The sequence below is a fragment of the Myripristis murdjan genome, chromosome 7, assembly GCF_902150065.1.
Source record: "Myripristis murdjan chromosome 7, fMyrMur1.1, whole genome shotgun sequence".
NCBI lineage: Eukaryota > Metazoa > Chordata > Actinopteri > Holocentriformes > Holocentridae > Myripristis > Myripristis murdjan.
The window spans coordinates 30,778,783-30,806,112 of NC_043986.1; the positions used below are offsets into that span (position 1 = coordinate 30,778,783).

A 27,330-nucleotide genomic window follows, 5' to 3' on the forward strand; every position below is an offset into this window, starting at 1 on the left:
TTTCTTGGACAGCCTTATTGATGATAAATGAATGACGTTACAACAATTTGGAACAGCAAGAGCTGGGCGGGGACAGAGCAAGGACAGATGAGACGAGGAAACATGGCCTCTAGCAGCAGGACTAATGGACAGAAGACGTGAACGTTTTGAATCTAAAAAGGACATTTTAGGGTGTTTTTCAGCAATGCCTCGCAATTGGCTGAACTGCCCCACATAGTTCAGCTGGAACCCAAGTTATAGCATTACGTTTCTCCATCAGGGGCACTGCAGGGGACATCAGGGACATTGCTGTGTTTACCAGTACACAACATGGTACAGGGTCAGAAGTACAGCCTAACTTTAAAAATACCAAAATTGTCCTTTAATTTAAAATAGTCTGAATTATCTAATAGATTTATCAGCAACATCAGGGACTCAGTTTGGCTACATGGTCTCAGCTTGATGTATTGGCAATCCAACCACCAACTTCTTTCACAACGAGCCTCTTTGCCAGGTAGAGCAGCCACTCTGGGCCTATTTCAGTCCTGGCCATCCCCTCTCTCCAGAAGAAGCTTCTCCGGTGAAAGACAGAGGTGAGGGGGCGTAGAGGTCAGAGTCTGTGTCTGATTCGCCCTCGGCTATGAAGGGTCTGACCCTGGCACAGAGTGAATGTCCAGCTCCAGCTTCAGTCCCTGCTGCAGTTCCCCCTCCGGAGCCTGTGAAGAAAGAGGGCCCAAAGAAGTCCTCCTTAGCCTGGGAGATGCTGAAGCCGCTGAAGGAGCGCTCCAGCTCCTCGTGGTCGACAGACGGGATGGAGAGGGACGTGTCGCTCTCGACGGCGGTCACCTCCTGCTGACACCTCTGCCTCCTGTGGCGTCTCCTGCTCTGGGACCCGCTGTCTCGACCGCTGCCGCCCGGCCCGGAGGAGGATCGGTCGTGCACCGGAGCAGGCGGAGGTGGTAGGCGGAACAGTGTGGGGGAATGGTCACCGCTGCCCCCAACAGGTGAGGGGGTGTTGGCCACACTGCTGTTCCAGGCAGGTTGGCTGAGGGGGTGCTGCAGCTGGTGCTGCCAGGAGGTGGAGGGCCGGCCATGGCTGCCAGAGGGAGTACCCACTGATCCAGCCAAAGACTGACCCAGTAAAGGATCCTTCTTTTCCAGAGACCCCTCTGAGCACGCAACTTCTGCAGCCGAACATGTCTTCACCTCCTTCTCTTCTTTCACCTCTTCTTTCCCCATCTTCTCATCCTTGCTTTCCTCTGGGCTGTGGTAGGGTGGAGCGGGATAAGGCTCTTTTGAATTGAAGAAGGCCTCTGTCTCAGAACGAGGGATGCCCATGCGCTGCACGTACACATTGACCAGGAAATCAAGTTTCCTGTCCATGCAGCTCACCTGCAGGGGAAAACAACTGAATGAACATGCAGGCAAAACAAAACACGAAGCAACTTAAATTACTTTTATTCATCAGAGTTAACAAAGACACCCATATTCTTACCTGTTTTTCCACTTTCACCAGACGGCCCATCATGCTCTGGTCCTCAACAGTCTCTCCTTCAGCTTTAGGACCCTTACCAACTATCTGGTCAACTCTAGTGTTTGAGAAAGGTAATATCTGGCATTTAAAAAATAACTCTGCTCTGGCACATGGGTTCAACCTCTTGTAAACTTTAAATGATTTATAGGTCACGTGATGGCATATTATCAGCAGTTTTCACATGGAGACTTGGCAAAGAAAGCATTTGAGTGGATAATATTTAACCGTCTATATAAATAAAGGTCTGAATGGATGAATGATGGATTAACACTTTCTGACAAGAAAAAGAGAATTTCCAGACAAAGTGTTGATTTTAGATGTACAGGGGAATGGTGTGTATGCATGCATTATGAAATTAAGCATCATTCTTTCAGGGGAAGAAAAAAAAACAATGTCATAAGAGGGGACATTTTGTCAAAGCCAAAATGCATCAGTTGGCATGCTTATGCTTCATGCTTCATTTCCATTGCATCCTACGGGGGGAGCTCTCCCTCTCTCTGTCCAATGTGAGAGCAAGCATACAGTCTAGCACTGTCAAACCCCTGTTGACTGAGGCTACATGACGTGCCTCATTAGCATGAGTATTTCAGACATTTCACACTCTTGTTTTGTTTGTCTGAGATTAATTAGCGCTGATTGTATTGCTTCCTGAAAAGAGCAACACATTTCTTAAAACATTTCCACCATTTTCTTGAGGTATTAGTATAATTTGAACAGAATGGGAGGCCACACCATTCCCAAACCACTTAATCATTCATACTCCAAAATCCAGAAGCAACATTTAGAATGAATACGCGTACAGCTTAATTCTGCTGGATATTTTCTACGATGAAATATAAAATCTCACACACTGGTCTGTGTCAGTGTGTAGTAACTGGCACAAGACAAGTCATGTGGCTTCAACTCAAAAGGGGTTTTGTCAATCCAAATATTAAGGCAGCATGTTGCTGCTTCAACATTAGAACTACAATAAAAGTAGCATAATGTCAATAAAATGTTACTAAGTAGAAGTGCAGTCTATTGACCTAACCTAGGACCTTCAGTGGACTTCTTATGGCGAGGTGTTGATGGGGGAGGAGGCCCCACAATCATATCTATCCTGGCAAGGCACACAGAGACGATATGAGTGCAATGCAAAATGAAGCAACAACATGGGAATCACATCAACTGTGGAGAATAACACTCAATATATTCCATAAGACATACAGTGAATCCGACTTACTCAGTGATATACACAGTATGCATTTCATTGGTGGAATATATTTATTCTACAAGTTATTAAAATATGTGGGGTTTATTTGTGGAACACAGACAGGTACAACAAACAATGGCGATTATACACCAATGATGTATTTAAAATGAAGTTTTTGAGGCCTACATAGCTGGAGCAGTGGGTCGTACTTTGCTATGCAGACAGGGGTCACTGACATAAAACAGAAATCTGAATGCAACACATGTCATTGTTGGACAAATGAGACAGGCAATTCAGTGATTTGTCACAACATGTGTGTATCCAGTGATACCACAAAACACTGCACTGAATGACATCTCAAATACTCTACTGAATAACCAAAGGAGTCATCTCTTCTGACTAATTAATTTTCTCTATATGCTGCATGGCATGTGATATTTATCCTCACAAGTGGGGCACTGGTGGCAAAAGTGGCAGCAGAGTAGGTTATCCTTGTGTTACGATTAAATACTGGTGAAAGCTGGATTGCAACACAAGTGACACATCCTGGGAAGGGATGTGGCTTGAATTAAAAAGGGGAGATATATATAGAAAATGTGTACTTGCCTGGTCTGCAGGTTCTTGATGCGAGACAGCATGTCTAAGTGGCCCGCTGAGTACTGCTCAATCACATCCATCACATCGTAAGGTCGCAGGCTCTCTTTGAACCTCCTCTTTGACACCAGAAACTTCATGATGCTGAGGGGACACAGTGCACGTTCAAATATAACACTGTGACAAGAAATCTGTTAAATATTTATTATACATTAGATGCAAATTTAACAGCCTTTTCTTGGGCCAAGTGATACTATAAAAGACAATCAGAGCCACAGGAAAAGAAAGTCATAAACGCAGAACATAAGTGCTCATCTCTCTATAGCTATAATATATGTGGATATAATACCTAACCCTTACCAGATTGCCCTTATTGTGACCTTCAAGCCTGGCGATAATTCTTGAGTGAGAAACTCACAGTGGCAACTCTTATCATCACCAATGTCCTCTCCTGGGAGGCTCGCCTCTGCAGAGCAAAGACAAGGACACTCTTCAAGCATAATTCATTGGCTTCCATACCACCAGCGTCAACAGCAGAAGCAAAGCAAAATTGTTGTGTAGGGCCTTTTCAGCGTCAAAGATGCAAAATTGAATTACCAAGTTGGTTTCAAGCCAGTTAGCCAGTTTGTGACCGTAGCATTGGTTGGGACGGAGGGGGGCGTTGTGGTACAACATAAAAAGACCGGTGCAGAATTGAAGGATAGTGCTGATGGGTTACAGCTTTAAAGAAACGTTCATTGACAAGTACTCTCTTCCCACCACCAATTACAGTCTACAGTAGCATCTCAGCTAGCAAGTGTCGCTGTGCCACAGGGCTGGTCTACGGGTCATAAATTGAAGCATATCGCATACAGGCAATAGTATCTAGGCCTAAGCATCACTGATCAGAAATATCAGAATCAGGTAGGGAAAGTGGGGTCTCTTCATGCAAGGTACAGCAAGGCTTTTGGGCATTTTGTCAAGGTTTCACTTTCATATTTTCATGGCACCACTTGACTTGAACCCACTATTAACTTCACCTACCACTGACTGTACAACTGTAGTACAATACAAGTATTTATATCGTAGTATAAATACTTACACTATCCTAATAAATATGTATACTAGTGAATTAAGTGGAGGTGAAAGATCCTAATAAACAGTCACTTGCTAGTAGCTAGAACAGCATTAGCAAATAATGCTGCTAAGCCTCGAGGGCCTTCAGCATTACATACTTTAAATGTTAAAAAAAATGACAATAAAAAGGGTTCATGTCAAGTGAGCAAAATTCAGCGGATCTAGGCATGCATGTTTCCCACTCCGGTGAGGATGACTTGTTGTCTTTGGATTTTTCCCCCATAAAAGCCAACCAACAAAATATCCCAATGTCTTACTTATTAAACCTTCAATTGCTGCAAAAAGAGAGAGAGGAGAGACATGGAAAGAGATTTGTTATGGATTCTAGCATGATGACAATGGCAGACAAATCAATTCCAGACATGGGAACTTATGGAGTCCTCTGCATGGTATCTGGTTCATGTTTGAAAGGGCTGCTCTCTCTTCTCTTATGCTTACACTTACCCACTGTCTATATCATGTAACTAGTACAACATATTGGAAATGTGGTCAAATATACATCTACTCTACATATTAAAATGGTGCAATAGCTAGATTTAAGACATGTCAGGACTTGTCTAACCTGGAGAACTCTTCAGTCCAAAGTCTTCATCCTGCATTTCAATCAGCACTTTAACATGCCATGAAGCGGAAGAAGAAAAACAACTGATGAGAACTGGTTTAAATAGTCCAAAGAAAAAGACAAAGAAATGGTGAAGGAGAGATCGATTATATTTGTCGATAGTGATACAGTGGCCTGGGTGATGTATGGATGCAGCTGGGCTGTCTAGCGGTAAATGATGACTGGAGATTGACATCCAGATTAATCGACCTTGGCTGAGTATCAGCTTAAGTCTACCAAGGAAAAAAAGGTCCGTCTTTGCCTCACATGTTGGAGTACATGCAGGAAAAACGCAAGTAGATGCTTTGTTTGCAAAACATTTGCATAGTAATTACTGCATGTGCACTGTCTGCAACATGAGTGCATCTTCCAGACACTTGGTTGTAATTAATTAAGTACCATCAACACCGTCCTTCTAAAAACACACAGTTGGCGAGTTCTTGGACAAGAGCTGGCGAGGAGCCACCGAGCACACTCTATACTTCCACATCCACTGCATATAAAGCTGAGGAAAAGTATCTGGTATCAACACAGTGAATGCTAGTCAAGTAAGCTGCTCTACATGGGCTATTTCATCAACAGTAACAGTTAAAATAACTTTTGAGTGATCTAGATATCAATACGGCTTTTGAAAAACAGCATTCATAGCAGCAATTATCCATAAAGATGCTTTGTGTGACATATTGTGTAACATATTGGCCTAATATCGTTCTTTTATCAAATATTTGAAATCAGCCTATTATGTTGTCTGCTGCTATTCTGATGGAGCTTTCTGTCTGACCACAATTACATGAAAATAGTTGTGTTCATTTAGCTGTTTATTAATGTTTTAAGGAAATCATTTCTTCTTTTTTTATAGAGTGAAGGTTCCTAGAGTTCCAGTGCCATTAACAAAACGGGCTGGGTCACCCTGCGCTAAGGAGCCAACCCTAAAAGAATTTCATTGACATCGGTTTCAGTGTCTTATCATGACACATATGCTGTTTCAAAGGCTCTCCCACTCTGACAAGAATGAGGTTCCTTGCAATTATCTGCCATGAAAAGGGTCAAATTTATTTATTTCTTGACACAAATATACTGGTCACTATTGGCCGTCAAAAGCCCATATTGGTCGAGCCCTGATCTGTAATAGTCTGTCACTTGTTATTAATAGCACACTGTAAGAGGCCATTCAAATGTGGACTTCCTTTACCCTCTGAGTTTTGGCGCGAGGTGCTGCCTCGGACTCGGAAGGCGTGTTTGGGCCCTCGGTTCTTCTCAGTGAAGCTCCAGCTCTTGGTGACCTTGCTGGGGCTTCCCTCAGCCCCGTCCTCCGCCCCGGGAGACTGCGCCCTCCCCTTGGTCCCAGGAGCCTTGGAAGGACTGGGGAACACCTTGTCCTTCAAACTGGCCTTCCGGCTACAGGGAGGCAGGGAGCACAGCATCGAGTGAGCAAATAATAAGAACCGTTTGTCTGCTAAGCACTATTTATGGTGTCATTCACTATTAAGAAACGCCACATAACTGTCTGTAACTGAATGTTGTCCTCAGATTATCCTGATGCTGTATTTTTAAGGGTAATCTATGTTCAGCTCTGGTTTCATAGTAAATCTTACCTCTGCAGACACGTAAAATGGGCAATGTCCTACAGCAGAAGGAGCCATGTCCATGTACGAACATAGTGGAGCATTCAGTGGGTCAGGCAAGCAGCAGGAAGCAACAAGCAAGCATGCATGTGAAGCACAGTGACACTGCACGCCTCAAAAGGAAGAGCTGTGGTCTCGCTCTATGCAAAAAGTAAACAACAAAATCATGCGAAAAAAGATTCACCATCATTTGCTCCACCTAATACATGGGAACTGGTCAAAGGAAATGCATTGTTAGGTACTCAGCAATATGCAATTTGCCTGCTGAACAAAAGTTTACAGCAGCTAACTCAGCAAAAAAGGCAGCAAGCAAATCAACTGCATAAAGACATTACTAAACAGAAACCATAAATCAACTGTGACAGGGCAAATAACAACGACGTACATCTGAGTTTTCTCAGAAAAAAAGGAACGAGGTGGAGGCTTGATTAGCTTCAGTGTCTATTTAAAGCAAAATGTTTGCTCTGGTAGACATAATTGGCAGATCTAAACTACAGCCTAGAAACCCAGAGGTGATGCTCAGTGGCTCATTGGGAGACTTTCTGGCAATAGTCTAATTCTGTGCTTCCTCTACTGGGCTTTCGCTTTGTCGGAAGAAGGAAAGAAACAGAGGCAGGAATGGAAGGAGACACACAGACTCAAATACTTGCAATGCGGTTGTTAGTATCTGTGCAACAACTATACCTAATAGTTCTTGGACAGCACCCACAAAGTCTGTCTTTGTGTGCATTTTCATTACTGCAGTGGTGGGCAGTAGAGGAGACACAAAGGATAAAATAGCAGTGGAGAAAGTGAGTGCCTTTCACAAATAAAATAGCAGTGAAAAAGGTGAGTGCCTTTTACAAATAAAATAGCAGATTATATCATACCGTGATGCCAGTAACACTTTATAACAGCTGAATTTTATCATTCATTTGTAATCCATTAGACAGTCAAGCCAAAACATGTGTAGCTTATTAGCTGTGCAAACCATGTATGTTACTTTTTACATTGGATTAAAGGTTTGAAATGCCTAATATTAACTTAGTAATGATTGCAGATATTCATTAACCCTTTGAAACTTGATTCTTTGCAAATGTGATATATTTAAAATGAAATTGAAGAAAATTACCAGAAAATTACCCTCAAAAAATGTAAAAAGAAAGAAAGAAAGGTGCCTTTTTTAAAAACCAAAAAGAGACCAACTGGAAAAGTTAAGTAAAAAAAAAAAAAAAAAAAAATCGGAAAATCACCAAGAAAAGCAAAAAAGTTACAAAAACAAAACAAAACATAAAATTAGCTAAATTAGCTTGGTCATTTAAAAAATGACCAAGAAAAATGCTTGTCAGTATTATGTATTAAAAACAAAATTGAAGAAAGTCACTATAAAAAATAAAAAATGAAAAATAAAACAAGTCATTTTGTGCAGAGGGTTAAATATTATCTTTTCTGTGAGTCAAAGAGTTAATGAACGGTTGTCAATATGTCTACAAGTAATTTGCAAATGGCTTACAAATGATGAAGTCCTCATAAAGTGTTCACATTGTCAAAAGAATGACACTGGAAATTAGTGGACAGTGAAAAGATATTAATTTTTAAAAAAGGTTTTGTTATAAGCAATATAATTAAAAAAAAAAATTGCAGAGGGCTCTTGATGTTCATGAACATTTTTCCAAGTGATGCTGAAAGCTAGAGTATCAAAGAACAGCAATGAATTTTTAATCAAGCTGTAGTGAGGCCAAAGTGAGCTGATCTTTGTGCATCATGTGGGCAAATGCAGCATGACCCTTCTTGAAGGAGGCACTTAAACACACAGCCGTATCGGTGTCTGACACACGTGAAGGGGGAAGTATCAGCGGATCCTCTTACTCCTGGACTTACGGTAACCCCTCGTGCACACACACACACACACATATACACACACACTCACACACACATACACATACACACACACACTCCCCCAAGAAGAGTGCCTCAGCAGCGGCTAAGAGCAGAATTGAAGGGAAGCCAAAGGGGAGATGAAGGGTGATAGAGACCAATCAGATCACAGACCTGGGAGAGGTTTCTGTCTGAGACTCCTTCCTGTGTGGACAGCACAGTTAGATGAAAGACACAAACACACACACACACACATATATACATAATGTAATCATTCATTATATGTCACCAGGTAGTACCCACCACCATAGTGAATGCTTAAAAAGGCCAACTTTGCTGCATGTCATTAAGCTAAAGATGGATTAACATCAAAGATCACTGTCAAGCAATAAGGAGGGAAAAAGGTCAGGGGAAATGTCAAGTCAAGTCTGTTAAATCGCCATTGAGGCTACTGAGTTTGACTTGGCAAACAACAAATGTCCTCTTGATATCACTGTTCACCACTGGATACCACCTTATAATCATCAGCATCCCTACATCATCATCATGAGATCATTTCCCCCTCGTCATCATCATCAGCTTAGACATTTTTATTGTTAGAGTCATACCTGAATGACTTTCCCTTCAGATTCCTCAGCAGATCCAGCTGATTCAGGGGTGGAATAAGTCTGGGAAAAGAAAAAGATGACGCCCACTTGACCATCTCAGCGCTGAAAGGGTAGAGCTGGCCTCTGGGCCCCTTGAAAGCTAATTACATTTCGTTTAGTAGCCGCCTGGTCTGCAAGCCATCCACCTCTCACCTCAGACTACCACTGGAACGAAATCTAACGTGAAACCATTTCCAAATAGAGTCGGCGAGCAGCGTACCGATGACTCGTCAAAGAATAAAGAGCAGGAATCTGTTTTTTTAAAAGTCAAGCAGCTAATTTGCTGATCCGCAGGCTTGGACAGCAAAGAAAAGTGGTTGATTGTATAGAGTAGCTGGCACTCTGTTTTTGTCAAAAGGGTTCTGGTGGCACTGCCAAGGCACCACCAGCGCCCAATCTCAAAATTAGCCTTATTAAAACTAAAAGTGAAAAGTCATGGCAATTTTTGCTTGGTAAATGGAGCTTGAAATACAGTAAGACAAGGATATTCTGTAGTCTGGCTCATTTTTTCAACTGGCCCCACAGCATTAACAGGATGGCAAACTGTGGAATTTATTGGAAATGATGAGTAATGAAAATGAAGTTTTATTAATTAAATTATATTTGGTCTGTTACCTGTACATTGGAACAGATACTGTCTGCTCATAAAACTCCCAAGTGCACAGCAGATCTGTTCGGGAGAGGTTGGTGGCATAAAACCTCCAAGCGGCCTAGTTGGAGATATAAAAGTCTGGTTAGGAGCACAAAACAGAGCTTATCTCTCCTCCACTGCTCGGCGCAGTACACTGCTGTCATACAGCAGATGGGGTGTGTATGTACCTGGATGAGGCCTGCTGCAGGGTTGCGCCTCTTCTCAAAGTGTTTCTGCCGGTGCTGCTCCTGGACCTTCAAGGCAAAGCCAGAGCCCAGGATGCCCTGTGTGGGAGAGAGGGTGACCCAGACCGCCCATATGATTAAAAGAGACATTAAGTGACCTATGACCTCTATTAACCTCTATCAGCAATCAGCAGGAACTACAACATCAGCACAAGTGTTTCCTCCAGCACAGAGCACTCACTTTCAAGTATGATCAAACTTGCAAAGGTTGATGTTTCTTGCATTCTGATGATGTTTTAAGCATATAATTATGAACGAAAAAAAAAAAAAACAGCATCTTTTTTTATTTCCTGTAGGAATTGGAATCAATCCATTTTCCAGAATAAATTGTTGCCATTTTGTGTCGTTGCAAATCAGCAAATAGTTGAAATGTCAACATTTCTGAACCAAAAATATGTTGTCTATCAACATTCAAACTTATAGCCAATATGTCAACAATCAATACATGCACAAACACTAGCTGACATTCACTCTTTAGCTACTGTAGCCACATTTGTTTGATTCATTACTTTCATTAGTCACCAATACTTGGTTATGGTTAAGAAAGAGTCATGGTGAAGGTTAGGAAAATGCTTATTGTCAAGGTTAAGGTTAGGAAAATGTCATGGTTAATTTTATGATACCTCAACTAATGCTCATTGCTGTATAGTTAGCTAATGTTAGCTGACCCAGGACTCAAACCCCTGTCCCATCCACCCCACCCCACCCCAATGCAGCGCTTTTCACTCGACTCATATGCCACCAAACCTGAAAATGTGACAGTTTAATGCATCCTTCGTTTGGCAATGTTTTTTCCTGGCAACTGGGCTGTAATTTATTGCATTTGAAGAATACAGATTCAGAAAACAGTATATCATTAATCTGTGTAGGCCCTTAATGAAAAAGGAAGGAATTCATCTCACACATGACCACAACTGTATGGACCTGTATGGATCTCACACTGACATCTGTAGTTTACCAAGACTTTTAGATATTATTTTGTCTGAATCAAGCATACTGAATCTTCCACATCTCAGGCAAAGTAGAGGCAGTCGTCCAGCACTGTGTGTTTTCTATGAAGACGCTACAAAGGTAACCATGGAGACTGTATTTTTGGTGCAGTGTAATTTATTGTCTGTTCGGCAAACAGCAACCTTGAGAAAGAAGCTTTTCTAGGCTTTCAGGGGTGACATATGTTGTAATGACAGACAGTATTTTTGCAGCTCCAGATGGGAGATATGTTCAATGCTCACACCTACCAAAAATTCCCCCCTATTCTACTTCCACTTGCTGCTAGGAAGATGATGTGGGAGGGTTTCCACAGTCATTAGTTTGTATTAACAGAAAATCAAATGTCAGCAGCATTAAAGGTCTGCATGCCAATGAGCTCAGGTTAGTTAAAATTACAAAATCAGATCAGACACTGGATATAGGCAGGTCCTACTGCAGCGTGAATGTTAAAGACTTTACACAGCAGTCGGTAGCAGGGTTACACAGGTCTGACTAATGACATTAAATATGGTTCCATTACATTCAGGTCTAACAGAGCCAGATGTCCAGGTTGCCTCACAGAAAAGACTCTGGTGCACTTCAGGGGAACAGAACGTTGATTAATGTCCTGGGTAACACCTTAGTATTTTCTGTCTTAATCACTTTGTGGATTTTACAGCTGGAGATCTCCCACTGACCCTGTGCCTGTGTGTTGGATAGCAACACTTAGGGATGTACAAAAGCTCTACACTGAAGTAGGTGATGAAATTTTCAACATAATCTGTTGTTATGATGACAAAAACAGGAATATAAGGCCCAGGTTGAAAATAACCAAACTTAGCCCTTTACTAGATTAAAGGGACAACATTCAAAAGTGAAAGAAAATAGATTAAAACAAATTTTCTTATTTGAATTTCCAATGGGACTTTTCTGCCAAGTCTATAAGTGACAGAAATGTGAGAGAAAATAATGATGTGTTCCAGGCTGTTAGGAGTGAAAATGTGTTTTTCTTGTTAACTGAATGCTAAAACGGCAGACTTCACTAATCTTGTCCTGAGGCGACCCAATGTGTGGCTGAGCGAAGACGCAGTTTGGACAATATCCCAAACTCTCCTGCATCAGATCTCAGCTGCTTACTCAAAGCGCAATGCTGACTTCAGAAAATCTCATGTGAGTCCCCGACCACTGAAGAGCCACTGGCAAACACATCAGTGTAATTACAACATCATAGGACAGGAACATTGTGGATGTAGAGGGAGAATTCAGGAGAGATATGCAAAAGTCTCTTTTAGCTACAGTCCAAGTCCCCAGGAGGACAAATTTAATGTAACTGAATGACTAAGAGCTCTTGCTTTTCTGACTCACTTTTCTAATGTATTACTCTGACTCAAACAGCATCATCAAAACTAGAACACTATTTATTATGAGCCTGAGATGCTTAATGGCATATATTGCACTTCCCCTTCCCATATATTCGTCCTCGACTCCCCTCATGTACAAAAACAAACTTCCCTACTTTTTGCTCCATTGGAATTTGTTTACCGAGCAGCTTTCCATCTTTCTAGGGGCCCAGAAATATGCCACCTGTATTGACTTTTTGCTGCAGTTGCTTAGATTTATTGTCCCCTTATACTGACCATTCAGGACTGTAGCAAAATTATGTGATATTTTTTATAGAAACTGACTTTGCTCAGCTATTTGCTTCATGAAAGTGTTATATTTATTCGAAACACTCAGTGTCTGGTAGGTCTTCCCTTGGAAAATCCTCTGCCACACAAGAAGTGATGTGTTTTACTAACTTTTGTACAGTACATTGCCACAAAGAAAAGAACACCACCTGCAGAAACTCACACTTAGTCAACAGAAAAGCCAAGGTAAGACAGGCACAGTTATGCCCACACTGACTGACTGGTGATTTTTGAGAGGTGCAGTGCAGAAACACCACAGCAATGAGTTATCAGCAATACTAGTTGGAGATAAAATTTGAAAAAAGAGCACTTGCAGATGAAGCTTACTCTAATATTGCGCACATTGCAAGTTGTGGTGGATAGCTGCCTAATGTCTAAAATATAACTGTAACTTAATCAATGCCCTGACCAAAACTTTGCAGTCATCGCCCCCCTGATGAGTGGCCAGACTTACAGCAGGAAGTGCGAAGAAGGCCACTCCGATCATGCTGAATGTGGCAGCCAGCAAGCGTCCATTCCAGGTCTTGGGAACCTTGTCACCATAGCCAATAGTTGTCAGAGTGATCTAGTGGAAGGATATATCAAAACCACTATGTGAGTGCAGTGTGGTGCTTTATGGAGTGGAAAAGAAATGAAAGCTATCTAGTTTAAGATATTCTGTGATGGAAGTAATGAATAGCAAAAATAATGGAAATAAAATGTATATAATAACATCACAGTATGATATTTTGTCACAGATGTTTACTGAAGAATCAGACAAGCCACTGAAAATTGTTTAGGCTTAGAATTAAAGCAGTCAGTCTCACCAGCCCCCACCAAAGAGCATCAGCATACGTCTCAAATTCATTGTTTAAGTCCTTTTCCACGGAGTAGACCAGGAAGGAAGCTAGGATGAGGCACAGGAAGCCTATGTACCACGCAGTGATGAGCTCCTACAGGGGAAAAACATGGCAATAAATATCAAGGAATTTAAAGTAATAGTAAAGTATCATCCAGAATGCTGCCAAAGGGGACGAGACCCCAGTGGACTCATACAAATGACTTGTCTCCAGCCTCTAAGGTAGACACAGTTGGCATCACTTCTGAAACCTATCTATTTTACTATCTGAAACAGAAAGAAACATTAAAGGCTTTTGAGTTACATCACAAATACAACCGCAGCTGGTGGCATCAAGGAGGTCCATCAGAGAATTAGCTGTATGTAAATGATGTGTAAATAACTCTAACCCTAGCAACCGAGCAAGGAAAAACAGAAGAATATTGCTGCGATGTCAGAATAGGTCAGCTCAGTAATGTTGTAAGTAAAAGTGAATATGAGGTGGATTTCCTTGTACTAAGCCTTTGCCCCTTTGGCCTTAGCTGAAGCCTGGTGTCCTGAAATTATGTAAAATGAGTAGTTTGAAATGGAAAAAACATGGAGGAAAATAAAGTTAGGGTGGTGGAAGGGCAGATACATTTACTTCCCACTGAAAGACCCAGGTTCAGTTTCCAAACCAGTTCTCTGCTATAAGTGACTCATTTTTAGCAAAAGCTTTTCGTATGACCAAAACTTAAACCAAGTTGCTTTAGTTGCCAACTCTAGAGAGGGTTTATTTGACTATACATGCTCCTACCCTTAACCAAAGTTGCTTAGACTTAACCATTTTCTACTGTTTTCACAAGTGATGTGTGTCCAGTCTGTAATATTGTTGCATAATTTAGTTCATGGTGAAAAAATGTATTCAGATAATTCATGTCGAACATGAATATGTTTACCATTGGTTAGGGTACACATCAGACATGTTAACAATAAGACACTGATGAATTCTGTTGAAATGACCAGTTGCACATTTAAAGTCAGTATTGTCTGTTTAGTCATCTTTCACTTCACGCTGAGGACCTCTACTGATCCTGCTATAGGATGTGTTACTTCACTTGAAAGCTTCCCCCACACTTCCCTCCCCCACAACAAAGTCACCTTGCTGTGGGCATAGACTACAGATCCAAGCAGCTTCCAGGTGCCTCCACGGCGGTCCATACGCAGCATGCGGAGGATCTGAAGGAACCTCAAACTCCTGATGGCCGAGGTGGCAAACACATTGCCCTGGGATCCAGCCGCCAGCACTGACACTGAGGCAATCAGCACCATAATGTCTGGCAAGTGAGAGAAGCAATAACACAAAAAAAGGTGGAAGTTCAGGGAAAGCTAGAAATATATCTCTTAGTTATCTGGTCAAATCAGCATCAGTGAACAATTAAGCATCAGCCAAAATTTTGTGAATGTTTCCACTCCTGTTAAAAGATAACTGATAACTAACCTCATTTCAAGACAATATGAGAAATCACATTAAAGTAGTAACAGGAATCGTTAAACTGTGTTTGGATAAGAAGGAACAATGGAAATGATGAGGAAATAGGAAAAAAAGAACAATGCAGCAATGTGTGTACACTCTTGGCACTTTCATAGAAACTTGGGGAGAGTGAAAGCAAGGTGAGAGTCAGGTGAGTTATGACACATTGATCTGATTTCCTCACCTATTACACAGAAAGGTTTTCTGGCAAATTTCAACCTCCCCCTCCATCCTCTGTATCGGCAGCAGCAGCCAGCAGACCATATCCTCACTATGTACTCCACTCCAAAGACAACGATGGTCACGATTTCCTGGGGAACAAACCAAAATGGTTGCATTACTTTGTACTGCAATCTTAGGCATGGCCCTGATATATTAGGCTATACAGTATGTAGAGTATGTAGTATATGTAATAAGATTTAGGACATATGGTGGGTATTGCATTTCCCCAGTGTTTTAATTTACTTGTATAAAAAAAAAAAAACAGTTCAAACGGTTCAGTGAGTGTTGAATTTTAATGGAATAGAGGGCTACAGATGTTGTGCAAATACATACCAGGATGTACAAGGCACTCTCTGAGCTATTTTTGAACTCTCTGATGGTGGCAAAGACTGAGAGTATGAGACAGGAGAAGACCAAGAGGAAGCTGAAAGAGATAGCAGAGGGAACAAATTGAGTCATTCATATGTTGGCAAGATCCTATGTTCCCATGGTCTTATGTAGGTTAGGGTTTGGTTTTAGCATTAGTGTTAGAGCTACAGTTAATTAAAGGGTAAGCATTAATGTGTGTTAACAGAATTTTGCACCAGGGAACATAGGACCTTGGAAACACATGACCTTGGGAAATTAAGATCCTGGGAACATAGGACCCTGGGAACATAGGACGTTGGGAACATAGGCCCCTGGGAACATAGGCCCCTGGGAACATAAGACCTGGGGAACTTAAAATCCTGGGAACATAGGACCCTGGGAACATAGGCCCCTGGGAACATAGGACTCTGGGAACATAGGACTCTGGGAACATAGGCCCCTGGGAACATAAGACCTGGGGAACTTAAAATCCTGGGAACATAGGACCCTGGGAACATAGGCCCCTGGGAACATAGGACCCCGGGAACATAGGACCCTGGGAACATAGGACTCTGGGAACATAGGACCCTGGGAACATAGGACTCTGGGAACATAGGACCCTGGGAACATAGGACCCTGAGAACATACAATCTTGGAAACTTAGGATTCTGGGAACATAGATATGCTCCTGCACAACACAGTCATTGTCTCTCCTATCTAAAGTGTGCCACTGTCACTGTGTCAAACTAAATATCAATTATGAAAACTCAACATCAAGCAGGTGGCTTGATGTCATTCCTTTCAACTTTCCAACAACTGCTATATACTATGAAGAACAAATACCATCTGGTCATGAATATCTAAGGCCAAAGTGGCTACTGTGGGAAGTGAGTGTGTATTGATTGCTACGGACATTGGGGTGTGGTGCTGCCCTCACCAAAAGAGCCCACATTTACATAAACAGCAGTTGACAGCACTGTAAAGTAACAAAAGGGACTAAATGAGTGAATGAGTGGGAGCAAAGAGGGAGGAAGACAGGAAAGAAGAATGGAAGGTGGGCACAGATAAGAAGACAGATACAAATAAGTTTTAATTCACTCACATCATTGAGGAAAATCACATCATTTGAAGCAGTCATATGTTAAACCTTAACTGAGTCTATGCTAAGTGTGATATGTTTGCAAATAACTGTGCAGTAAATCCAATGACCTGTGCAGGTAGAATGCAGAGCCAAAGCAACAAACATTGCTGTGAGCCTACGTCTTTGTGCCAAGACTCTTTAGATGGACAGTATTTATCAGCTCTGTCAGTCAGCAGCTCATCTGACTACCATGCTGTCTGTTGGCCGTCTCCCTATAGATTTTGCCACTTGTCTACAAATTTTTGACATTTTTCTACAGATGTCTCAGTGGGTTTGGGCCCAAATACATCTCTGACATCCTTGTGCCATATGAACCTTCAAAGACCTTTAGATAATCTGGGACTGATCTTTTGGCTGTCCCAAAATTTAGAACAAAACACAGTAAAGCAGTGTTTCACTGCCGTGCAGCACAGACTTAGAATAATCTCCCAGATGATGTTAGACAAGCAAAAACTCTGACTACTTTTAAATCTAAACCTTTCCACTCTTGCTTTTTTCTATATCTTTTTGTTGTTGTTGTTGTTGCTCACTGTAGGCTGAAACGCCTACAGTGCCTCAGGCAGGCCAGCGGTGATGTCCTCCGGAGAAGACATCAGTGACATAGTGCTAATATGTGTGAGAATGGAATGGGACAAAACCTGTGACCAACTTTGACCTGATCGGAAATTTTAATTTTGAGTACAGGTGGCAGTTACAAGCAAATACTAATAATAGTAAGTCTAAATCAAACCAAACACCTCCTAGCGTAGTCAGTGAAATTTGTCATTTCATTTGAGTAAAATAGAAAGTGATGGTCAATGTTTTGATGTGATACAAGGGGAGATTGAGGAGGTGTGGCTAGAAAATAAGTCCTTCATGGGACTGGTTGAGGACATCAGGCGAGCACATCATCAGATGAAAGCTTTAATAGAATGAGGTAGCATGCGATTCGAGGCAGAGAGCCTCATCCAACAGTTGGATCAGTCCTCAGGGACTGACTTCAGAAGAGATCTTCTGGACAGGATCCAATGCAGAGCTAAAGCTAATGGAGAACGCCTAGTGAAATATAATACTGGGACAGTGAGGGGATTTAAGCAGAGGCTATCAGAGGCAGGTGCAACGAACATTAATCATTGCATAGAGATACTGGGAAAAGACAGCAAAGACCTTCTCAGCACAATATGAGACATTACACTTTCAACTTCTCACACTCTGCTGTCATTTGCCAAAACATAGGGGAAGATGTAGCTTTCCCTTGTGCTATTAAACAAAGATGAGGGCATATGTGAAAAACGGATGTCAGCATAAAAATGAAGGGTGAGAGTGGGAAGGTCATGGCATGTTCAATTAGGGGGGACTCCCATCACAGATGCAACGTCAGTTTTCGGCTCATATTGAGCGGTCAACCTTCAGAAGTTTCACCTGTGAGTTCCCACAACCATCTGCTCTCAGTTCTGATACTGACCCTGAGGCTTACACTTCACCCACAACGTTTGCTTGAAACAGCCTTGCTCAGAAGTTCCAGTACTGCATTGCTGAAAAAGGTATATGGGCTAAAGGATGGCTGTCCCCTCTGGCTTAAAATAGTTTGCTCAGGAGTTCAGAATAATCACTGCAATGGCAAACTATAAGCTTAACTCTGGAAAAATAATGACGCCAGAAACTACAGGCAATCAATGCCAACTTACTGCTGCTTCAACAGCTACACCAGCATATGATAACTTGAGGCTCCTGTCTTTGTGAGACAGATTTCTACATTATGGGCCCCAATATCTTTTGTTTACCTCTGAGGCGTGATACCTTAAAAAAAAGATCAGAAAAGAAATCAGGCTCTGGCAACAGGGACAGAGGTGCCGTCACAAAAATGCTCTGATGAAGGCCTTCTTGGCTGTTTTTCATAATTGGTTGTTAGGAAAACATTTATTTTAATGCAGAGAGCGTGGTGCTGATCTATTTAAATAAGCCCTCATCACAAATTGCCTTCTCCCCAAGCAGATTAGTGGATGTGGCCACAGAGCCGTAGCATCCAATTTCCATGTTGTGTACCCTGGCTTTCCAGCCTGTCTATTTTCATTTCTAAAACTAACTTTGCGCCTACACCTTATGTGTCAAAGCATTATTGCGAACATACTGTAGATGCATTTGGGATCTTCACCAAGACACTGGCTGAAATTTTGGGGTGAATCAGCTACTGCTCTGATGATGAAGCCAAAGCAAGATGCCTCCATATTCCAAAGTTCGTCCCATCAACACTTTTTCAAAGTTCATACCTTGCTTGAAGTTTTATCTCAAAGCAAAATTGAACTGTGGTAGAGGCTGGGTAATATAGTTACCTGGATGTTACATAAATCTACATGTTGGTGAAATATCCTTATTAGGTGCTCCTTTGGGCATTCACGTCCATGGTGTGCTAAAACTGCTCCTAAAAGATTGTGAATGTGAACAAATTATGCCAACATATATGGAGAAAAAAAAAAAAACATTGCCTGGTACCAGTTGTTTTGATGTAATTCCAATTATTTGTGAAAGTACTATCAGCTTGTTTCCTCCTGATGAAAGGCTACATGTGAAAGCTTCCTGCAGATACTACCTGCTGGATCTACTTTACAATTCAAATAGGAAAATAGCAAGACAAGAGCTTGATATATTGGTGTAATCTACTTTGCTGGCATAGGTCTATGTGCTAAAAGTGTTATTTTGGGACCTGTTCTGCTGTTATGGAAGAGAGTGGCGAGATATGAATACAGTATTGTGGATTAGCGGCCCAGGGGAGTACAGAGCAACACCCAGCACTCCTGCAAAGTTCAGTTTTGCTAAACTGTTTTTCCTTCCTTCTGGGAAGGTATTTGCTGTACTACAAGTTCTTTACAAAAAAAAAAAAAAAAAAATCCTGTTCCTTTATTCCATACATGTTTCCTTGTGGCAAAGTTTCCATGGTTTCATTTCACTTGATTTGCAATATCCCTAAATATATGTGACATAACTGTGCTTGCTGAGCTGCTTCCTCAGGGGTTAAGATAATGGAGTTGGTGTTAATACTTAGAACTGTTGTTTCTTGGCACTCTGTCAGTGTCAGTCCTACTTTTGCACATTTTACCTCCACTCTTTGATAACTTAAGAATCCACTTCTTATACAGCTAAGCATTTTCTAATACCTTCCTACCTACCTTCTAATACCTACCTGTTTGTTGTGATATCATACATATCAGTGGCCACATCAGTGAAGGTCTGCATGCGAGAATAATGTGGATACCACATGGGCACTGCCTTCGGTTCTTTGGCTGACTGAGTTCACTACCAAATCGTGCCTCTTTAATTCTTGGCACATTTGGTATTCCTGTGTACCCTTTGTCAGGATCTATGGCATTTGAGAACAATTTTCCCCATAACTCCAATAATCCTCTTTGACATCATGTCACATCTGAGGAAGAATCTCCATGGATACATATTGCACACCTTCTCTACAAAAAGACCAAGACATGTCAGTCTCAACCAAAAGTTCACAGCCCTGACATTAATTACACTGACAATTGCACTGTTGCAATGTGCTTTTAAATAATATTTTGCCATCGAGCTGTGGCTTGCACCTCCACAGATGCACCATGGGACCGTACAAAATCAGAACTTGCTTGCACGAATGTGAGAACGAGTTTGTTCTTGTCAAAGTAACTTGACAACCGTTGCATTTTTACCGTAGAAAACGATTTACCTCCTACATTCAGGACGCATATGGGTTCAGGGGTTTATGTCTTAAGTCTGTCTTGTCTGGATTTGCAGCCAAACTCCTCCTGCTCTACACATAATCCAGGGATTATTTTTGTCATATCCTTCTCTAAGTAAGATACAGGCAGTTCAGTGTGAAAGGCCAGTCATCTCATGACCTCAGACGTTTTCAAAACTCGCCCTGAAACAGTTCGTCTCAGCAAGTGAGTCTCACATGTGAGCGGGTCGATCAGGGCTACTGGAGAGACTGTGCTACTCTGACATGGAACAGAACTGTAATAATCTGATTAGTGACACCTGTGTTTACCTGCTCTTTGTGTCAAAATGGCCTCTGTCAATAAGGACCGTCATGCATCACCTTTTGAGATGAACTCATCCACTGACCAGCAAATGTGACTTAGAATGATTGTAATGTCTGATCTATGGCGATGGAGATATTGCCGGTTGGTACAGACAGATAAACCTGGGTAGACCACAGAGAAAGTAGACCACTTCGACACCTTGACTGAACTTTCACATCCACATTTCACATGAATCACATCTGCTTCTTCGCAGCAGCCAGAGTATTGTATACATTTGCTTCTCCGTTCTGACTGGTGAGTCACATTGGAGGACATTTTAAAACACCAAATAAACACGTTCTCAGATCTCTGTAAAGCACGCCTCTTGTGGCTCGCAGTATTTCCCAAGTAAACACAAACAGTGACACAGAGTGTGGTACAGGAGGAGGCTGGCTGGCTCGAAGCCTAATTAGACATGAGTTTATGCGACACTCCTGACTTGACCTTGCCAAACTCATCAGTAGCTTCTAATGAGGACATTTGCTAATGAAGGGCACGAGCACGAAACTTGCCACCTAAAGCAGTCAAACAATTAGCCCCCGGATCAGCTTGCCTATCCCTGCTAGGAGTCAGCGGATAACTGAGGCTTGGTCCAAAGGCTGTGACGTCGGAAGATTGTTTTACACCCCTCCGCTGCACTCGTCTATGTATAACAGTCAATGTAGGTGGACTCACAGGGGGATATAGTTATGAAAAGTTGTAGGTTGCAGGTATGATACATAAAGTCTTGTCTAGTCAGGCGAATATAGAACAACATAGTGGGCAATCCACAGGAACTGACAGCACTGCAAGTATGCAACAAACTATCCAGTGGCATTAAGCTGCTGACTGTCAACAAATAGCCTCCACAACAATTTAAGAAGTGCTTTGATTTCATCAGTTCATATACTAGAGCAAGAGAACCAACATAACACAATATCCTGAACAGTGTTATTACATTATTATTACTAACTGCCATTCATTTGTGGTATTCGCCCACAATCAGAAGGACTGATTACCTCTGATTGTATGCAGACTGTTTGATTGAGACATTCTTGATGTAGGAATTCTTGATTTAATAGTGTATGCACGCACACACACACACACACACACACACACACACACACAGACACATCCCTCAGTAAAGTTCAATTTCCACACCATCTCATCCAGGCTGTCACTTATAGCCCCACTAAAAACTCAATTAGAGTGAAAATCACATTCACTCTTGGATTTGTCACTCTGCCACGGGCACCTAGACACCGGCTCACTTGTTGCCAGAAAGGTCCAGACAACATTTGTTGAAACGTGTCCACTGATCAATCACGATGAGGGGGCATTTCCTGGAAGCAGAAAAGCATGCGTTTCTCCGTGAGCTGCAGATAAAGAAAAATTGATTTGCTCTGCTCAGCAAGACATTGCCCATCCAGACTTACCCATCAAGCTAAATTTGGACTGCGACGAACTTGAGGAGAGAGACTGAGAAAAAAGGGATTTTCACAAAGCAAACAGTGCTGGTGAAGACCATGTGCCAGCACTGCGGTTTTCGCTCCATGGGCTCCTCAGGGGAAGCTGAGGATGATGATGACCTTCTGGAGCACTAATCTGCTGTGAAATAAAGACATGAGCATGCTAACCCAGCTAGCTGCTGTCAGTGTGTTCCATATGAGCCCCTGAAGTGCCTTGTACAAAGGGACAAAGTACAAAGAAGTGTTGCCTCAGTGTTTCCGTAAAAAGGACTATACATGTATGTGCATGTGTGTGTGTGTGTGTGTGTGTGTACTTATATATTGGCATACTTATACACACACACATATACACATATCATGTATGCAACAAAGGGCCCTGGCCATAATATGAAGTGAGCCACCAGGGTGCCCCTTGTCACCTATACTTTTCAAAGTGATGATGTGCAAAGAAAAATAAAGAGAAATAATAAAATAAAAAGTATGCCAAGTATCAATATTAACACAATGACCACTGTAGCATTACATGGGTCTGAAAAATCCAAAGTTGTGGGTGTAGAGGCCAGTTGAATTAGTTCCATATAATAACAGAGATTACTCAAATAATCTGAATATTCTTAACTAAAATGATTAATATTGCTTTACAGCTCAGTGTAAACCTGTGAGGAAGCAGACCTGGAGCAACTGCATCACACTGTGAGATGGGTAAGGTTGACAAGATGGCACTCACATAAGAAGACAGAGGAGCTCATTAGCTAACCTCAGAGAAATCCAAAAGAGCACAATTCCATAAAAATTACTACCAAATTATATTAACAGTCAGATCAGGGGGGTGCATGCACTCTTTAAATGATGCAGTTGGGCAAAAAGGGATTTTATGTTACAGATTTTTCCCTTTAAAATAGTTCACTAGAAAAACTGTCCCAAATGCGCGCATCACTACATTTACACTACAACCATGACCCTTAACATTCTGAAGCTGTATTTTCTTTCCCATCAGTTCCTTGACCACCAGTGCAGTATGAATAAAGCCTTTTAATGAAAGTAGGAAGGAGGAGACCTGGCATCAACATGATGAAAGGATGGTCCTAATACACCTTGGCTTTCTGAGACTTATCATCAATCTCTATAAAAAGCCTCTGGGGACAAGGTTTTGGTATCGGAAGTGTTCTGGTTTCCACCGCCGTTTCCACTGTAGTTTGAGTAGACGTCATTTGTAGTTCCAGTGGTTTTATGCAGCTAAACAGTCTGTGTGGGGAGCGAAACAGGGAGAATGCATTAACAGAAATGTCATCTGGACCTAAAACACCTACAGTGTTGACAATGTTTGACTTGTGTGATAAAAGAAGTGGAAGCTGTTTCTGCCTTGTTTCTGGCTAAACCTGAAAAATTGGTCCTTGCTCCCAAAGGCTAAAATCATTGTCAGATGATAGCTGATGGGTTTTGAGACTGATCATCAAGTAGCAGTGGGTCCAACATGGGCCACAGTCTCATCCCCATCCCTTGGCAATCAATGTCCAATACCCAACGGCAGTACTCCATGTAATATTCCCTTTCCAGATTCTCATCTGCCACTTTGCTTGTACCTACCAGAGGCCTTTTCCTTCATAGAACATACTGTAGACCCCTGGATCACATGTCAGTAGGTTGCCAGCCAACTATATGATGCCTCCATCCAAGACTTATGTCTTCTCCACTTTATCCTCCATTGCCTAATGAGCTTAGTCTCAATTTACTCAATGTAGTGCCACAGAATACCGAAGAACTGGATCACGTCCTCAATCTGTCTCTCTTGAACTTTTTCTTGAAGAAAGTTTTACAGAAAACTTTCTTCTTTCTTCTGCATTCTCTGCATGTTCATTTTCTGGACTCTATTATTTGTTTTGTTTCCAGGTTTTGCCCACCTCTCTTTGCACTTTTTTTTTTTCAATATGTACAGTCGGATGCCCTGTTTTCCATTTTGGTGCAGATCTGACACACTTTGTTGATTTTACAGAACAGTTGCAGAGGCCTTTAATGTTGTACAAATAACACAGGATCTTACTTATAGCCCAGCTCGACTAACTAAGGATGCCAGGTTGTTCCTAAGCCACTCAAGACCTACTGAAAGAAATGTTTAAGTGTTGACACTGAGATCTGGTGCATGATTTTAAGTGATTGTGATGGTTGGACATTAATACAGACCAGTATCCCTCTGCCTTACAGAGACCGTGTCAGGGAATGCTGAGGGGAAAAGCCTTTGCTGTAAGCAGACCTCTACAAATTATAAAAGGTCTTTTCATGGATCTCTCTTTCAGTTCTTAGAAGCCTTGCACTCTGGAAATTTGAGTTATTTTATAGACAAGTCCTCTTCCTTTTTGTACCTCCTTTGACTGCTGTTGGACCATTGCTGGAACATGAAGGGATGCTCAGAGACAGAGAGAGAGAGAGAGAGAGAGAGAGAGAGAGAGAGAGAGAGAGAGAGAGAGAGAGAGAGAGAGAGAGCATACTGTACACATAGGTACTCATGTTCCACCTATCGATCAATCACACATGCATTACAAATAACACCATGGAACAAGACACCTGCCTAACATTTCCTGAGGATACCAGTCAACAAAACATAACTGCAGCCTAAACACAAGCAGATTTGCAGCATTTTGCCTCATTTCAAGGCAACAGTGTTGTTGTTTTGTTTGTTTTTTTTCTCTACCTTGACTTTTGTGGTAAAAACAGAAAAATGGTGAAGTAAGACAGGGAAAGCTTTGACTGAAGTCAGCACATGCCAGTGTTATAAATCAACTGGGTGGAAGTGAACACAAGAGTTTGGAGATTAAATGAAGTGTGGTGGCTATGAATTATGTATAGAGCAGAACGGGATCGAGGCAGAGTCACAGTTATTCTCTACACAGACTCTCTTGCAGGGAGGATGGCATATTATGAACTTCTCAGTGCCTCAATTTGTAGTTTGCTAAGGATACCCCTGCATTTGGAAGTAAAGAGGTATCAAGAGTGGCTTTCAAAATGTTTGGTGCTTTTCTTGGAACAGGTGTCTTTGTATTACGGCATGGACCACCACTAATTTATGACTTGCCTTTGACTCCTAGATTTGTGGTTTCAGGCAGCAATATATACTGATGACCTGGTTGTAATTGGGCTTATTGTTCCACTTTGGCTCAAAATGATGTATTATCGTGAACACAGTGTCACTGCTGACTGTGGTGGAACACCACTTGCTCAGTGTAACAGCTAGACTGGTGAATGAAGGTCCTCAACAAGCATGATGGAGAGTGAAGAAGGAGCTTAGTTGGTTGGCATAGTATTCAATAAATATTTAAAGGAGACCCTGAGGGCCTGTATGAGCATGTGCAATTTCACATTAAAGCACAGGCTTCTGGGCAGTCAGCTGTCTCGGGGGAGTCAATATGCTTTGTACACTGAATTCCTTAACAATGTGGCCATTTCAATTCCTCGCGCACCTCAAGTGAACCTCTGTGCTCTGCACTCACGCCAACTTCAATTGCAAACTTCCTCTTCAGATCAGAAGGGTAACCGGTCTAGCAGGCATGTGGTGGAGGGTAAACACGCCTAACTCCAGTTAACCCTTCTTTCCCTGCAAAATCGAGTTCACACACATCTTTGAATTTACTTCATAACACACATTATGATATCAGACTGAAGTAACTTAAATTTTGAAGCTGAGTACATATGATGGCTGGGTCTTTTAAGGAAAAAACACAAATGAATGCTTTTTTCAGTTATTCAGTCTAATTTTAGTTGCTTGCTTCATGCTGACCATTGACTTGAGGTCACAGATCACCAACCTTTTTATGCAGCATCACATCACTGGATTCAGGCGTTAACTCTCTTGCATGACTCAGACAATGACTTGCTTTCAACCCACATCACAGTAAAGCAACACACTGGGCTGTTTCAAGCAACCTGATTTTTTTTAGCTACCAGACGCTGCATGGGCTGTCTTGACTGTAATACCTACAACACTTTCTCTCTCTCTCTCTCTCTCTCTCTTTTTTTTTTTTAATCATACAAAAATGTGTAGTTAGGCTTCAGAGTCCAGGACACACTGGGCGATGCATGACTGCAGCGTCAATTAGTGAAAGTACTGACGCTGCGCGGAGCTGTCCACAGACCACGGTGCTGAAACCAAATCCCATCCCTGCCGCAACACACGCTATGGTAATACTACTCAAACAGAGCATCAATACAAATCAACGGCGTGAGAAACGTAGGTGCATCCCAAATGTAGACTACCCCTATCAATCTTGGCCTGCATCATGGAAAAACGACCGACGCAGCAGATGTACTGTCAACATGAAATTGGCATGAGTGACCGTGGGTTAAATTATTAGTTACTTGAAGGAATTCATGCTGAACAATTAAGAATTAACCCCCATATTCAGCATACAGAGGTTTGAAGACAACATGCCACTGTTTAACCCGTTCATGGCTGTGTGGAAATCAACATCAATGTAGAACAGCTCGTACGCCCAAAAAACTCCACAACACCCCAAAATAACCATGGCATAATAACAGCGGCGTATCTCAAAGTAAAGCAATAGGCCGTGATGACAGATTCAACATGCTTTGTGCCAAGCCTGAGCCGCACTTACACATAAGCGTGGTAGACGAACGCCCATCCCCGCGGTCTTTCCAGTGCATTGTAGAGGAAATTTTGTAGTTTCCGATAGCTGGCATTTTTCTTTGATGGTCTGGGTCTCCCGGCGGAGATGCTGGACCTCGGTCTGCAGAGGATGCTGCTCCGCTTGGTGCTTTCCGAGCCCGCAATGAGCAGCGCCCCATCCCTGCTGGATTCAGGAGCCCCGGGGTCCAAACCAACAAATCCGACTTTGTGCTTCTTCTCTCCGGCTTGAGTTGGGTAAACCCCGCCGTTGAGAGATTTCTGCACCATTCTAAAGTCGACACGACTCCAACCAAGAGTTTTCCGTGCCCTTGCCGCGGGGATGCATCACCGGTGAGGGGTGTGTGCTGGTGAATGCAGTCGGTGTCGGTCCCCCCTAGAAAACCAATTGCAATAAGCACGAGAAACTGCAATGTGTATGCTTTTACCTTAGCCCCTTCCGGCCATTTGACAAACACAGCAACGAGGGAATTGCACCTGCTTT

The 27,330-nt window shown here is 42.1% G+C and overlaps 1 protein-coding gene across 6 annotated transcripts; it reads right to left on the reverse strand.

The window, feature by feature from the left end:
• Positions 1-27,116, reverse strand: LOC115361976 (potassium voltage-gated channel subfamily KQT member 2-like). Of its 6 annotated transcripts, none has more exons than XM_030055714.1 (18): positions 26,818-27,116; positions 15,564-15,654; positions 15,193-15,319; positions 14,636-14,811; positions 13,485-13,610; positions 13,133-13,243; positions 9,965-10,060; positions 9,761-9,855; positions 9,107-9,166; positions 8,673-8,702; positions 6,209-6,414; positions 4,978-5,025; positions 4,673-4,690; positions 3,660-3,765; positions 3,312-3,443; positions 2,544-2,612; positions 1,475-1,568; positions 1-1,371 (listed from the first exon to the last, which is right to left on the reverse strand). In XM_030055714.1, exons 1-18 carry the CDS (start codon positions 27,114-27,116, stop codon positions 514-516), a joined length of 2,742 nt encoding a protein of 913 aa, XP_029911574.1. In that variant the 3' UTR covers positions 1-513. The 6 variants fall into 6 exon arrangements, with proteins under 6 accessions (XP_029911574.1, XP_029911575.1, XP_029911576.1 ...); XM_030055715.1 differs by lacking the exon at positions 4,978-5,025 and adding an exon at positions 7,326-7,379; XM_030055716.1 differs by lacking the exon at positions 2,544-2,612 and adding an exon at positions 7,326-7,379.
• Positions 27,117-27,330: the final 214 nt, after the last annotated feature.